Source organism: Candida pseudojiufengensis, assembly GCF_024610245.1.
Source record: "Candida pseudojiufengensis strain CBS 10847 chromosome Unknown scaffold4, whole genome shotgun sequence".
NCBI classification, from domain to species: Eukaryota; Fungi; Ascomycota; class Pichiomycetes; order Serinales; family Debaryomycetaceae; genus Lodderomyces; species Lodderomyces pseudojiufengensis.
This window is the reverse complement of record NW_026261529.1, coordinates 248,603-264,578: the sequence shown is the minus strand read 5'-3', so window position 1 is coordinate 264,578 and position 15,976 is coordinate 248,603. Positions and strand designations below refer to the sequence as shown.

General features: G+C 29.0%; 3 protein-coding genes across 3 annotated transcripts; all 3 read right to left on the bottom strand. All coding sequences in view use genetic code 12, as the record gives it.

Annotated features, from left to right (window-relative positions):
- Nucleotides 1-69: 69 nt before the first annotated feature.
- TRA1 (histone acetyltransferase) lies at nucleotides 70-11,349 on the bottom strand (the record flags this gene model as incomplete). The annotated part of the gene is made up of 1 exon (XM_051757544.1): nucleotides 70-11,349. One exon carries the CDS (start codon nucleotides 11,347-11,349, stop codon nucleotides 70-72), a length of 11,280 nt encoding a protein of 3,759 aa, XP_051614259.1.
- Nucleotides 11,350-11,794: 445 nt separating this feature from the next.
- Nucleotides 11,795-12,532, bottom strand: FIG1 (Fig1p; the record flags this gene model as incomplete). Its single annotated transcript, XM_051757543.1, has 1 exon — nucleotides 11,795-12,532. One exon carries the CDS (start codon nucleotides 12,530-12,532, stop codon nucleotides 11,795-11,797), a length of 738 nt encoding a protein of 245 aa, XP_051614258.1.
- Nucleotides 12,533-12,892: 360 nt separating this feature from the next.
- Nucleotides 12,893-14,119, bottom strand: KGF55_002816 (putative acyltransferase; the record flags this gene model as incomplete). Its single annotated transcript, XM_051757541.1, has 1 exon — nucleotides 12,893-14,119. One exon carries the CDS (start codon nucleotides 14,117-14,119, stop codon nucleotides 12,893-12,895), a length of 1,227 nt encoding a protein of 408 aa, XP_051614257.1.
- Between the last annotated feature and the right edge of the window lie 1,857 nt (nucleotides 14,120-15,976).

The following is a 15,976-nucleotide window of genomic DNA, read 5'->3' as shown; positions in this document are numbered from 1 at the left end:
TACTTTAAAAAATATCAATTCTTATGTATTAATTTCTTTAAACACTCTTAATTTGACAATATCATAACACTATAAATAAGCCATCCACAAAGTATCAGCAGCAGCCAAGTTTCTTGGATTTACAGCCTGTGATATTAATTCCAAAACATTTTGAGTAGCCACCCCTAAACCAGAAGATATGTGTCCCATTGTCATCACCCTTTTAATAATGCTTTCAACGTTCAATTTGACAACTTCTCTTAAATTATTTTCAGGTGATTGTGAAATCCAATTGATAACCTCATCTCTAACAAATAAGGTCAAATATTGTTCCAAATCAGATTCAGGTTCTAATAAAGCTCGAGCAATACATAAAACATAAACAGCTAAAATACCTTCTAAACCATTTTCTCCAATCAATTTTTGAATATTTGGTGTTAATCTAAAAGGAACTTGTTCAGCATTAACAAATACTGGTTGAGGTTTCGAGTTTGAATCATTTCTATTAGGAATTTTGCAAGGTAACATATCTGAAGTCCAAACATTACCAGAACCTTTGTTCACATGAATCTTTTGTGGTTGTCTAGCATTTACACACATCATATAAGTAGCGAAAATGAAAGATGCATATTGTGATGTGAATTGTTTTCGAAATAACCAAAAATTGTCAAAACTTGGATAAAGATTGAGAAAGTAATTTTTCAAAACAGTTGATGGAACTAATAAAGTTTGAATTGCACTTAATATTTCAACTCTAATACTTGCTAAATCAGGTTTTGGTAATCTTTGATCAAATGCTGCTCTTAATTTTTCAACAGTATATATAAATGGTTCATCTCTACTCTTGCCATTATTTCTGCAAAAATCTTCATATATTCTTTGTAAGGTTATATCCCTAGTATCATCATTAACAATTCTTATATGTGGAGATAATGGTACAGCAATTGGTAATGTAAATTGAATATTTCTTCTTCTGGTTTCAACTTTTCTTGAAATATTATCATTGAAAATCCTAAATAATTGAAAAACGGATTCTTCTCTTCTACAATGACGAGCAGCTGGGAATTGAACAGCAAAAGTATGCAAACTACCATCATGACCTCTAATTCTTAATCTTTTGTAACAAGCATTTGTACCACGATCCAATTCAATTGTTGGTAAAAACCTCTCTATTTTAACAAAATGACTATTGCTATCTTTATTTAATAAGTATTGACCTGGGATTTCAATTTCTTCAAATTTTTGATGATGAAATTCACTTAAGTGAGGACATAAATTCTCCAAATTAACTTTTGTAAATCTTCTATCCAATTTATCTTCCAACCTGTCTCTCCATTTTCTTAATTTTGTAATGTAAGTTTCCAAATTAGGTTTCGAGAATACCAAATCTTGTTCAAATTCAGCTCGGATTTGTTTTGGTAAAACAGTTTCTGCAAACCTTGTTATATTAGCTTCAGTCACGGGTGGAAGTTTAGCATCATCTTTTGGATTTCCTAATCTATTCAAATATTGTACACCATCATTCAATAAAGCAACACCTAATCTATAAGCATCTTCATCTGCAGTACATTTAAATCGCTGATTTATTTGATCAACTAATGATTCTAATGATAAAGCTAATAAGGGATAAGCTGTTTTCAATATTGCCATAATTTCTTCGACGTGCTCCAATGGTAAACGTACAGAATTTGGTATTGTAATTTGAGGTGGTGGTGATTGTTGACCATTTACATGTTCATTTCCTCCATCAGCATTGTTCACAGATGCAGCTTGTTGACGCGCCATTTCAATAGCTTGACGTTGTTGAGCAGCAAAATCTTCACGAGTTGTTCTCAATTGGAAATGCAAAGCTTGAGGATAACTCTTTGCAATTCTTACCAAAATTTGTTTAGCCAATTTAGCTTCTCTTTGAGATAATGATGCCAACAATTGCGGTATAAATGTAATCCAATACCAAACTGGTACTTCACCTCTAAAATTCTCAAATGCTTGAGCTAATGTACCAGAACCATCATCTAAACTGATTAACCATAAAATTCTTGCCAACAATTTTCTAGTTTTACCATTCTTGTATAAACCAGCAGCCTGTAAATAACAACTAATAGCATTATTTGCATAAACCATATCATTAGGATTTTCTTTAAATCTTTTATCATTGAACATACCCCACTCTGCCCAAGCTTTTGGTAAATTTAAATCAATTTGTACAGAAGTCGCAAAAGCTTTATTTGCTTCATCCTTTTGGTTCAATTTATTTAAAAACATTCCTTTCAAAGTAAAAAATTCAGCTTTTTGTTGGGTTGCAAAATATACTAAATTAGTATTGCTAATAACATCTAGACCGGTATTCAACTCATTTGGATTCTGATAATGACATTTGACCTGCTCTTTTAATTTCAAAAATGCTTCTTGAATTTCAATGTTAGGTAACTGATAAATTCTTGTTAACTCTTTAATACAAACTTCAGGCATATTATGTTTTCTAGCTACATGAGCAAACCTATTAATGACCCAAGCTATTTCATGAAATCCACGATAAGCATATGAATTAGCATTACTACCAGAACTTGATTGCTGAAGTACAGGAATAAAAGGCATATAAACTTTGTTGATGACCTGAAATGCATGTTGACGCCATGTTACTAAATCATTCCATATATTGATATCATCCCAAATATTAGGCAACCTCTCTCGCCAAACCTGTAATACTCTTTTCAATTCTTGAGATTTTACATCTAAGTTCTGAGCATTTGTACTAACTAAACTTGCATAAACTTGACTAGCTTCCATAAATTCAACATATTGTTGGAAAGTATGTAATAAGGGAATATGAGCATTTGCAAATTTTTTGGGTAATCCATGCCACTTTCGTAATGCTAATTGAATACCTTCATCACATAATTTTGAAAGATCCTGTAACGTTTCTTTTTCTTGTCCATAACCTTGTAAGCATAAAAATGTTTCAAAAATTTGTCGACGTGGAGTTGAAACATCCATTACGTTCTTAACGGTTTGATCTAAAGTTTCTCTATCATTATACCAATCAGCAACCCTCCAACCACATTCTAATAATAAATCTGAAAATCCTTCGTGTCTTGCCAAATCAGTTAAAATGTCCCAATGTTGAAGTTTTTCTGAACATAAAATCCAATGATCCTCCCACAATGCATATTCAGATTCACCATAAGGTAATGCACCACTACGAGCTTTAATTTGTGCAGTTTCATACAATTGTTGAGCTTTATCCCATAGACCCATTTGTTCATAAGATAATGCACTAATAGTTTCTGTATATTTAGCTCTTCTACGCCATATTCCATAAAACATATCATCCTCTTTCAAAGTGGCATAAAGTTTAGTTAAAGCATCCTGAACAACTTCACGTACATCAGCGTTAGCATTGACCGACTCTTCATTGATTTTTTCTAATAATTGTAAACCTTGAGACCATGCATCATAATTTGCAGCTAAGCATTCAACAGCGAATGGAGGTAATTGTAAATCATAACATTTGGCGATACCTTCTAACAAACATTGAATAACATTTGGTCTCATATCAATTTGACGAGTATGATATTCCTTAGATAATAATATGACTAAAAATCTAGTGAAATCTAAATGTTCAGAACGTGGAATAGACTTGAAAACAATTGGAAAAATTGTGGACCAAGTTTTATGGATGGATTCACTACTTTGGTAAAACATATCAATTAATGGTTCAAATACATCACCAGCTTTTAAGTCATTTATCTTGCTTAAAAATTCTGAGTGATTTTTTAACATATCCGTTAATTTTTCATCTGAATCAACCTCCATTTGATCGTAGTTCGATGATTTCGGAAGATCAATGGTCTCAATAGGAGCTAATTTATTTTCATCAGCTACGAATTCAATCTTTTTATCAAAATTAAATGATCCAAATATAATTTGCAATGCTTGATTCAACCATGGATAGTCTGCTAAATACTCCCAATTTTGCTCTCTTATCACATAATATAATCTTTTGGATATATCCTTTTCCAAACTATTGTTTAAAATCGACATCAATTTAGTTCTAATCAAAACATCAGTAGATCTTGTACCAACCATAAATGGTTGCTCCATCCGAACAGTCAACTCAGTACAACTAAATGAATCGTCCTCAAAAATGTCAACAATTATTTGATAAAACTCTTTAGACAATGTTGGCTCACCTCTAACTTCAAACACCATCATTTTAGATAATATAGCTGCTTTTTCTTTAGTTGTTGGAAATAAATCTGTCTTTGAAAATACCCAATTCTTGACAATCTTTATTATTTTTTCAAGAGTTTCTTTATCTAGACTTCTTTCGATTAATTGTGCTAGTAATGATAAGAAAATACGTCTTTGATCTCCTAAATTCGAAATTCTCATGGAACATAAATTCAAAATTTTTTCCAATAATTTAGTTGTCATTTTTGCTTCAAATTCAGCATTTGTATTATCTTTAGATTGAGTACCTTGATGTGTAATGGTGATGTGATCCTTACATAATTTACTGAAAGTTTTCATGATGATGGGCAATAACGGATCTAATGCAGATGGTCTATATTGAGCCAAAGTCCATGATAAAGTAACTCCTGCAGCAAAAGATGGCATATCCCCTAAATCCTCAGAAACAGATGTAGTTAATAAATTAATAAATTCCTTGACATCCTCTTCTTCTTCTTCTTCTTCATCTGCTTTTTTTTGCTTATTGATTGCTCCCAAAATAGTACATAAAACTCTTTGTAAAATTTCTTGAATATCATGATTATCAGATTTTATACATTTTTCTAATAATTTTTGCAAATAAGACAAATTGGAAACAATCCAATCAGGTTGCTTCCATTCTAGGACAACACCCAAAACTTCTAAAGCATTTAAACAATATCCCAACAAGTTATTTGAATTCAAATCATTTGAAAGTAAAAATTTTTCGAAAAAAGTCAATTTCACAGTGACTTCTGGCCAATGTTCAGGACTCAATAAATCATATAAAATTCCCAATGCTTTTTGCCCTAACTCACTTTCAGAAGCTCTTTGTGGACTAATACAAACATATCTAATCAAAAATGTAACACAAGCTTCTCTTTGTCCAAATGGTATTGTGTAAGCAGGCGAGGTAGTGAAATCACCTTCAGTTTTCAATTCATCTTGAACTTCTCCAGGGTTTTCAGAATCTTTACTAACCAACTCAAAATTATCTTGAGATTTTTCCATTGATGTGTCTCCATTGATTTGTTTGTCATCTTTTCCATCCTTTTCAGTAGAGTCTACACCATCATTTAAAGTTTTTTCAGCAGTATCCATATCGATATCATTTACATCCTTTTCCAGCTCCGTAACTGATTCATTTTTCTTCAAATCTTTAGCTTTTCTTTCCCAATACAAGATCAATTCCGCTAATTCGATTGCCAACACTTGATTTTCAATTGCAGGATTTGCCAATATAGTTAATTTTCCCATAGCAGTAATAATATTTGAGATGAAATGTTCTCTAGCAACAAAGAATAAATCTGGATGTTGAATGATGAATTGATAAACATTTAAAACTTGAGTTACATTAAAACCATCCTCCGATATAATACGACGCGGCCATTTTAACCATGAATCAACATCTTTTATTCTATCAGACATGACTGGTGCCAAAATATCTAATGCTTGTCTAACTAAGTGTCTGGAATCTGTTTGATGTGTTCTCAACAAGGCCACAAATACTTGTGTTGCTAATTTTCCTGGAGTATCATATGCAGCAATAAAATATGAAGTAGTAACATAAGCAACCTGTTTAGTGATGTTGTCATCTAATTTAATATAATTCCAGCTGAATTTGATTATATCCTTACGTAATTCATTAATTTGAGTAGGTGCTAATTTCAATAGTAATGCTGTAACTTCAAGAAGGGCATACCTATAACTATCAATAGCACCAGAAGTATGACTTGTAATAATGTCATTCGTAGATTTCCAAACAATATCATCGAATTTTTTGAGCCATGTAACACCTTCAAATAAATCTGAAATATCATCATTCTTTACTGACTCAAAAATAAAAATGGGATTGAAAATTTTTTTCAAAAGGAGTATTTTTGATCTTTCACAAGGTTCTGATTCGCCAATGAAATCAACAGTTTTATTCAAATATGATTTTTTCAACTCGAGATTGTTAGAAGAGACGATATCATTAAAGATGAAATCATCCAACTCATTCGAAATCTTGTATTTCAACTTAGAAAGACGGTCAATCACTGTAAACACCAAATCAATTTCTCCTTCATTTATTTTAATAAATTCAACAACAAGATGTTGCAATTTTACAATGGCCTGATCATTTTGAAAATGAGCAGCTGATAAAACTGGAGCAGTACTAATTTCATGAGCATCTTCAATAAATTTTGATAAAGTTAGCAACAAATTTTTTTGACCATTAAACCATTCTTTATCATGTTTAGCAATTGCATCAGTTAAATCAATAAGATTTGCAAACTTGACAACTTTAATTTCAGGATCAGTTTCGTTTTCAATTTCTTCAATAAATACCAGAAACTTCTCTTCAGCTACTTTTCTTAAATTTTCACAACCATCCATTCCAATGATTGATGCAAGCATATTCCCCAATTTTCGATTTTTGAAGTTTTTGATCAAATACTCAATACAATTTTCAGCAAATCTATTAAGAAATTTTGATATTGGTTTTCTAAAAGGAGAATTTTGATGACGATCTAAATGCCCTTCCAAGTATTGGAGAGTGTTAATTATTTCTTCCATGAATGTATAAGCTTTAGCAGGTAACAAGTGAAATATATTTAAAATAGCCATAACTATTTGTACAGTGTGATTATTATCAAGATTTTGACCTGCAATTTGCCTTAATGTATTAATTTGAGCCCAAGCCATCAAATGATCCAATAATTTTCTACCAATTTCAACTCTAAAATATGAGATCAAAAGTTCTAATAATCTAGCTAATGCTTCTAAACCTGAAACAGTTAATTTTTTGTGATCAGATAAATTCATCAACATTGGACGTAAACCATTTTGTAATAATTCCTTTGGTAATTTTGCATTCTCTTGTAAACTTGAAGCTAAACCTTGATGAGCAGCATTAATAATTTCAGTAGATTTATTACATAATGCCTTAAAAAATACACCCAAAATTCTAATTCTTGCTTCAGCTAATGTTCCTATTGAAAAATCTGGTTTAGATAAAGCTAGTGATAGTATTTTAATACATACTACACGAAGTTCAATCAATTGCTTTGAAGTTCTGTACTCACTTAAACGATGAACATTTGCTAAAGAATCATCATCCGCATCAACTAATGCTAAAGCTTCCAAAAGCAACCTATTTAATTCTTCGTTGAAACTTAAAAATGTATCTGGTAATGCCAAACAAAATGTAATTGCATCTATATTACCAATTTGCATAGGAAATGGTAAAGCTCTTAATGGTTTACCAAAAATTGGAGTTAATAATAAATGTTTGCATGGATCAATGATTTGAGCAATAGGTACTGACGTAACATCTGATAATACTTTTAAACATTCTTGAGCAACTTCTCTTACCATTGGTGTTGGACTAGCTAAATCATAAACTAAAGCACCCACCAAAGTTTGAAATGGTTTTTCTAATACTGTTTCTTTAGTCAAATCTTTATTACAAGTTTTTAAAAGATCAAGCAATAAAATTTTTGCAGATTCACGAATTTCAAATGGGGCAGTTTCTGGTGTATCTCTAAGAATGAAAAATATAGCTCTAGCTAACTCAAATTGTCTTTTGTAAAACCAAGTTGGAGCTATTCCTAAATCATGAAACATTGTTTTTAAACCAATAACACCACCTAATTTAGTATGATAATATTCATTATAACAGCAATGTGTAAATTTATAAAACATTGATCTAAAAATTAATGAATGCAATGCACTTTCTTCGGATCCAAACAAAATCACTGTAGTATCATAAATTTTTTTGATGGTATCAATACCTTTTTGACGAACATCTTTATCCCAAAAGCTCAAAGCGTAAGTAATAGCACTTAAAAACGCGTTTTCACTAATATATGCTTTTCCTTCATTATCCAGAACCGAAAATTTTCTTTCCTTCTTAATTTTTTCAATGACTGAAGTAGTTAAATGAATCAATGTAAAATGTGTTGTCAAACCATCTATTAAATCAATTGCTTCATCCTTTAATTCTGGAATTGATACTGAAAAGAATAACTTTTCAAGTAACTTTGCAAATAATTGTTGCTGGCGATCCAATTTTTCAACATCTTTAATGTCCAGTGGGTTCAATTTGATATCAATTTCTCTATCTTGTGACTTTAAAAACTCAACGCTTTCCTTTGTATACTGATTAAAATTTTCCGGAATTGGATTGGTGTTAATAAATAATTTCAATATACTTGTTAAATATTTGAATGCACTAATTCTATAATGTATTTTCAATCTAGGATCATCTAATAATTTAATTGCTGATTCAACTCCAGGAGTGATCGAAACAGGAACTTTATCATCAAGTCCATATATTTGTACCAAGGCTTTAATTTCTTGATCAACATCTGATTGGGTTTGTAAATTATCGCATGGCTTAATTTGTTTATGATTTCTACCACCTAATTTACCCAAAATTCTAATAGCTGTATGACTATGTTGATGATGATAAGGAACAGGTTCTAAATGCTTCCATAATGCTGCCATTATATCGTCTACTACTGGTTCAATCATTGGATCAAAATATTCAGCTGTCAAATTGTCAACACATAATTCAAAAGTACGCAAACCTTGACTTACCAATTCTTGTGGACCATTCAATGCATAAACTAAAGGACGTGTTAAATAACTTAAATGAGGTACTAAAACTGATAATCTAACTGGAACTGTCAAGCATAATTCAACATATATATCCCTCTCATAAGGTCTTCTTGCATTAGCAATCATCTTATTCAAATTTTCTAATAGCACCGGTAAGATAGGCATGATTTCTTTATACAAATTTTCAAATCTTCCACCACTTATACTTCTAAATAAAATCCTTACCAAATATGAATATACTATAGGTTCTTCAGCTTTTGTTCCTAATCTTAACGATTCAAGTATGAGATGATTTAAATGAGGTAATAAGACAGCTTCATTTGTAGTTGGGAAAAGATTGACTGACATAAAACATAATTTAAATAACCGTATTAAAATATTTGATTTTATTAAATCTGCATTTCCTAATTGATTCAAATTATTTTTCAAAAATGAAATTAAAATACTTGAAAAATTTGCAGAAGTTACTTCACTAGCTAAAAAAAATTGTGGCAAATGTAATAATGCAGCATTATCCAACATTGATTCAAATAAAAATGGTAATTCCGAACTAACAATTTCATTAAATGAAGCTGGATCAATATGAATAAAAATAGTAGCAAATATTTCCATTAAATCTTTTTCATCTTTGGATGATGTGATTGGTAAATTAGGTCCACCAGTTGAAAAATCATAAGTTTTTTGATTGACAGGTAATTTAGGTTTAGATACTGAAAAAAATCGTAGACAACTGATACCACCTCTAAATAATGCTCTTAAAATATTGACTTCTTCTACTGATATTAATTTTGCAGAGTCATTCCATTTATCATAATTAACTTGTTGTTGTTGCTGGTCTGGTTGAGGTTGTGGTGGAACTGGTGGATTACAATTTTTCAATCCAAATATAACTGATTTTAAAAATGTCATTAAAGTTCTGAAAAGATATCTTGCATCTTTTAATACATCCGTATTACTTGCAACAGGAACAGTGGCAATTGGAGAATATGAGTCTATGTTGAACACGTTTAATCCTAAATCCTTATCAACTTGAGGATCAGCATCTTCCTTAGCTTCTTCTTTATCAATTTCCATTTCACCATTGGTTTCATCAGCTTTCTCTTCTTGTTCAATTGGGTCCTTTTTAGACGAATATCTTTGTACGGCCTTTTTTGATTCTTTCTCTTTCATTAATTTCTTTTTTTCATATTCATTATGTTTGGCAATAATAAAATCATACTTACGATTCAAACTTTCAAATCTCTTTGCATATGAGTCAATTATAATTAAAAATAATTGTCTACCTTCTAATTTATTTGGTAATTTCATAATTTTTTCAACTAAATTTAATAATAATTTTGCACTCATTATTTGAACTGTGAGAGCTAATGAATCATCTTTTAATAATCCACAATATATATTAACAGTTGACCATATTTGTGGTGAAGTTAATTCATTCCTTACATTATGTATAAAATCTGCAACAGTTGAATAAGCTAAAGGTCTCAATGTTTCATATGAAGTTAAACCATCGCCAATTAAAATTTTCTCATCGAATAATAGTTCTAATTTAGGAATAAATTGAGTTCTAAAAGGTGTAGATAATATGTGTCTTGTAGCATGAAGTAATTCCTTTCTTGCAACTGATAATTCAGCAGGGCAATCTTGTAATAATCGAAGTATTACATCAGGGATACATTGACTTTCTTCAGGTTTCATAAATTGACTTGCATATCCTCTAATAAATACATAAGCTAAAAATGATGCTGCTTTTACTTGTCCCAATATGAAATCACTATATGCTTGTCTATTTTGAACATTAGGAGAAACCGAAGTTACAATGTTATTATCTGATTCTTCATGATATTGCTGTTGTTGTTTGACTTGTAGTTGTAAAATGTGAATAATTTTTGGTAAAAATTGTGGTATTGAAGTTGCTGCTAATGACTTATAAGACGAATATAATGAAACCATAGTAATTGGACATTCAGCTAATGTTTTAAATGAAAACATGGCTCTTCTTAAGGTTTTAGATGGACCTTCTTCATTAAATGGTGACATTTCTTTATTATCATTATCTATAGTTGATTCATCGACAAATACTTCCTGAACTGTTTTATCCATATTGTCATAAATTTGTTCCATTACTTCAATAAAAGGTTGTACTTTTTCAGACAAGTTTGCCTTGTAAGTTTTATGTAAACTTGTTATAATTTTCATACATAAAACTCCATTATCTTCATTCTCCTCTACTAATATTTTGGTCAAGGCATTTAAAATTTGTTCTGCAAAAGGTTGAAAAGTTTCATTCATAATGGATCTATGTATAATTTCTAATATACTATTTCTTAATTTATGTTCAGGATTAGTTGAATTGAATGAAATTGGTACTTCCTCGAGTTCTTTGATAAATTTAGGTATAAGATTCTTAAGGAAATATTCATATTCTGCTGCTCCATTAAATGACTCTATTGTATCTAATAATTCTGATAATATTGAATGTTTGGTGGTATAATCGTCACCACTATCATTGAGCCTTGACACAAATGTGTCTAGTTGTGCAATGTAAGACATTTTTATGTAAGTCTATGATGTCCCCTTTTGTCAAAAATCGGGTCTGAAATGTCTTACTTGTCGTTGTTTTGAATAAATTGGTTCAATATTACTTTGTTTACAGCCAAATATTTAAAAACATACATAAAATAGATTTTAGAGGAAATTGAATTTACCAAATTTTTCAAAAGTCATGTGATTATCACATGATTTGCACAGAAATCATATATTGTATTATTAGTTTAGCATACAATATATCAAATTCTATCACCCATAGAATAGACATGAAGAAAACGTATATAGCAGTAGAAGTGCTTTATTATGAATTTTATATCAATGATTGTAAAAACATTCTTTGTAAAACTTAACAAATGTTTATGATATAACGCTATAATCTCACTATAAACTTGAAACAAAATTACTATTATTAAGAATAAAAAAATCTAATTAATAAACTCTCAAGATCCTAAACTTTACCCATAGATGTAACTACTTTCCTAGCTCTAAAATCAATCCAATTCAGCAACAACATACACAAAAAGACAACAAAATTAAAACTAAAAGCAATCCAAGTCATAATTTCAGCTCTTGTACCAATTTTACTCAGAATTAATCCAAAACTTGAATCACTTAATAAATTTATAGCAGTTTTACACAGTTGAACTTGTAACATTGAACCAAGTCCCCATAACATTAAATTTATAAAACTAATAAATAATCCAATTTTATTCATAATTATCCTACCTGGTAATGGAAGTAATATATAACATAATATTAATAAACATGCTAATGTTAAAAATATACATGACATTAATAAATGAGGATGAATAATTGTTTCAAAAGTTTGAGCAATTTGTAATAAATTAAATTGATTTGATAAAAAATTTAAAGTATATGAAGGTATTGAATTAAGTGTCTTGTATGTAGTACATTTTAAATCATCTTTTATTGATAAACAAACACCTAAATAACCTACTTTAATTGAAATATCATCTAAATCATTTAATGTGGTTGAATTTGATTTTATTGTTAAATGTTGATATAAAGATGATGATGAATTAAATTTATAATCAATTAAATAAACATTTGAATAGTTTGATGAAGTATCTATGCAACTTAATAATAGGAAAGCTAATAATGCAGTTGCTATAAATTGAAGGATTATTGTTAAAAGAATGATTGATTTTGATATAACAAATGTCATGTTGATGGAATTAATTAGATTAGATACTTAACAAAAATTTTGTATTAAAAATGTTAGACTTAATGTAATATATATACTGTTTCTTGTTAAATAACGTTCCTTAAAATTTTGAAACATGTTGTTGTTAAGAAATTCTGTAAATTATGGAAACATAAAACATTACACAAAAAAGATGCATGAAAATTCTGAAACATATCGTTTCATGAAACAAATATTTTTTAAGTCTATTTATAACGCTTAATATGACTGTATTTTAATAATGCCTAGAACAAAATAGCGAGTCCAAAATCAAGAATCATACATAATCTTTTTTGAAACAATTTTAAACATTTAGTCTAGAACAATTTATTATAGGATCTATTAAATTAAGCTAAGAATTATTCTTATTATAGAATAAATTATTAAAATAGCACTTAAAACAACCAAAAATGGCTTAAATATTTCAAATGAATTTCTCATTTTAAAATCTCCAACTATTAATTTTGAATTAGATGAATCTACTCCCCATTTACCTGTTTTATAAAAATTATTCATTAATTTATCTTTTTCATACCATATTTCTAATAACCATTCTTCAAACTTTTGTAAAGTTTCAGGACTTGCATCATCTATATCATCAACAATTTCATCTCCTAATGGGATATCATCAATTTTAAAACCTTTAATATAATAATTTATTACAGGTGGACCATAACCTTTTATATAAAAACGTTTCAATGAAAAAAGTATTTCACCATATTCATCTTCTTTTAATCCTGAATATGCAGTTGTTATATCATAAACAATTTCAAGTGATCCCCTTAATTTTTGTAATGCTAAATATAAACCTCTAACTCTTGGCAATAATACATGTTTTAAAGGTGGATAACCTTTTGATAATACATATTCTGCTGATTTTTTAGTTGTTCTATCTGATGGAACAGTACCTTCAGGAAATAAAAGTAATTCATATGGCCAAATTTTTGAAGAATCGTTACCTTGTGGCCATTTTTTATAATTCTTTTCAGTTGAATCAATTAATTTAAATCCATTTGCAGGTCCTTTACCTCTACCATTTGCATCTATTTTCAATAATTGATTAGTTAAAATAATTTTATCTTTTTCCCATTTTCTAGAAAGAAATAAAAAGTTAAAATTTTTCATTCCATATCCTAATACTGGTATCTTAGATAAATCTTTTAATATAATGAATACAAAATCACTCATTTTGGAAGTATAAGTTAAAAACCAAAGAAATAACCAATCAGTATATATTTGATGATTTGATATCAATATTGAATTTGGTTGGAACATAGTATGTAAATTATTTGAATCATCCACTTTGAATTGTTGAGCATTAGGGATAGAATTAATATCTAATGTAATGGCTACTTTACTTGGATTAACAATTGATGTTATCCAACCAATTAAAATCAAAAAATGAGTTTTAGTTTTATTTATTAATGCTTCCTTGTATGCCGATGTATTCTTAAATATGATTAATCCAGTCCATTGAGTAAATACAATTGACAAACATCCTAAAATAAAGAATGGTATAATTAGTGCTGTTCTAATAATTATAACTGGTAAAAGATGTCTAAAACTCATTTTCTTTTTAAATCCTCATGTGATATCAAGACTTATTTTGAGTTGAATTCACTTATTTGCTCTAATAATATTGATTGGTTATGTTTTCTCTTGATTATGGTCGAGATTTCTCAATGTTTGTAGTTGTGATTGATTCTGAACTTTGTATTAAAAATAATATGATACAAATTGATTAGATCAAAGCATTTAATATGAGTTGAATGTGTTTAATCACTATTATTTTCAATACTGAATTATTCTTCTATTTATTAATAATAGAAATGAGTACTTTTGGAGTGTGATATTAAAGGCAAAATAATATTGTGTATTATTATTAATAGTAACAATTTAACTTAATAGAATCATTATTATTTTTTTGTTGGATTTTTTTTTAGGTCAAATATTACATAGACATAGTAACATAGAAAGAATGATCAATGTATAATCAATCAATAATAGAGTATTTTATTTTTTTCATAAATGTTGTTCAAGTATCTCTATAGGGTTCTGAAGCATTTAATTACGTGGACATGCAATCTCTTTTTGAATTTTAAATATAGAGTTGAATTTGAAACATTTTGGTATAATCGAAAGTAAGTAGACAAAGATAACTCCGCTTTGATTAATCTGGATCTTAAAACACAATAGTATGAGTTAAAACCGTCAAACTTTTCATTGCATGGCACGACGCGGTCTTTAGTTTCAAATTATACTTAAAATTTTCAATTCTAATGGAGTTTTCATTTAAGCCTCCTTTTGCTTCGTCAAATAATTAATACCGCAATGCCACTGCTTGAGCTTATATTATCTATAACAGACCAAATCGGTAAATAATCAAAGGAATGAGGCGATGAATGTGGTCAACCTCAATCGGTTATATAAATGTTTCTAATATTACATTGAACATAATATCTAGGACGATCCTTATTAACTACTTCTTTGTGTTTTTACGCTATATAGCATCGTTATCAGAAATGCTAACAATATCTAATTTTATTTGAGTAAGGTTGTATCGAGTAAAAACTTCGTTTGCATTTGATTACCATTAACTTTTGACTTTACCTGAATTGCAAAATAAATTATACATAAATCCGCAATAGAACCTGCTCGTAAACCATATCAAACAGAGCTTTTAAATTTATATGCATCAATTTTCAGTTACAATCTTGTTGTTTCATATCTTTTATTAACAGTTATAGGCGAAATCTAAACATGTGTGTATCTGAGCAAATTCAAATTAAAGATGTATAAATTTAATAATGAGGATTATACATATATTTGCTTCAGCTAAACTAAATGAATTACAGGATTTGGTGATAAGGTTTCTTCTTTCAGCAAACTCCGGTTACTTCAAAACTATGTTGTTTCCAACTCTTTCTGATTAAAATCATGTGCTATTTACAAAATTGCGCTTAGATCTTCATGGTTGCAAATTAATCTTTTTTTCCAACTAAATTAGTAATCGGATTTATGAAGATTAAGTTTTATAACACCGATTTTAGTATATTTTACACTACACAATTCATGAATATTACATCTTATTGTTTCAAATCTATTCACAAATTATATTGTTAATACTTTGACTTCATAAATCCATTTCATAAATCAAAGAATATTATATAGATCTTGATACTTCCAGTGAAATTTTGTCAATCAAATTAAATTATAATATTTGATCTTGGATTTTTATTAATTTTCAAATTTCAAAGCACAAAGTCAACTTAAGTAAGAGATTACTATATTTGAAAGATCTGTACCCCACCACTTTCTCAGTGACGATCAACTTTAATGGCCATAACATCACAAGATCCTCCAAAAACATCATTAATATTCAATTATTCAAATCAAATTGCCCTGAGTCTTTGCAAGTTTATCAAT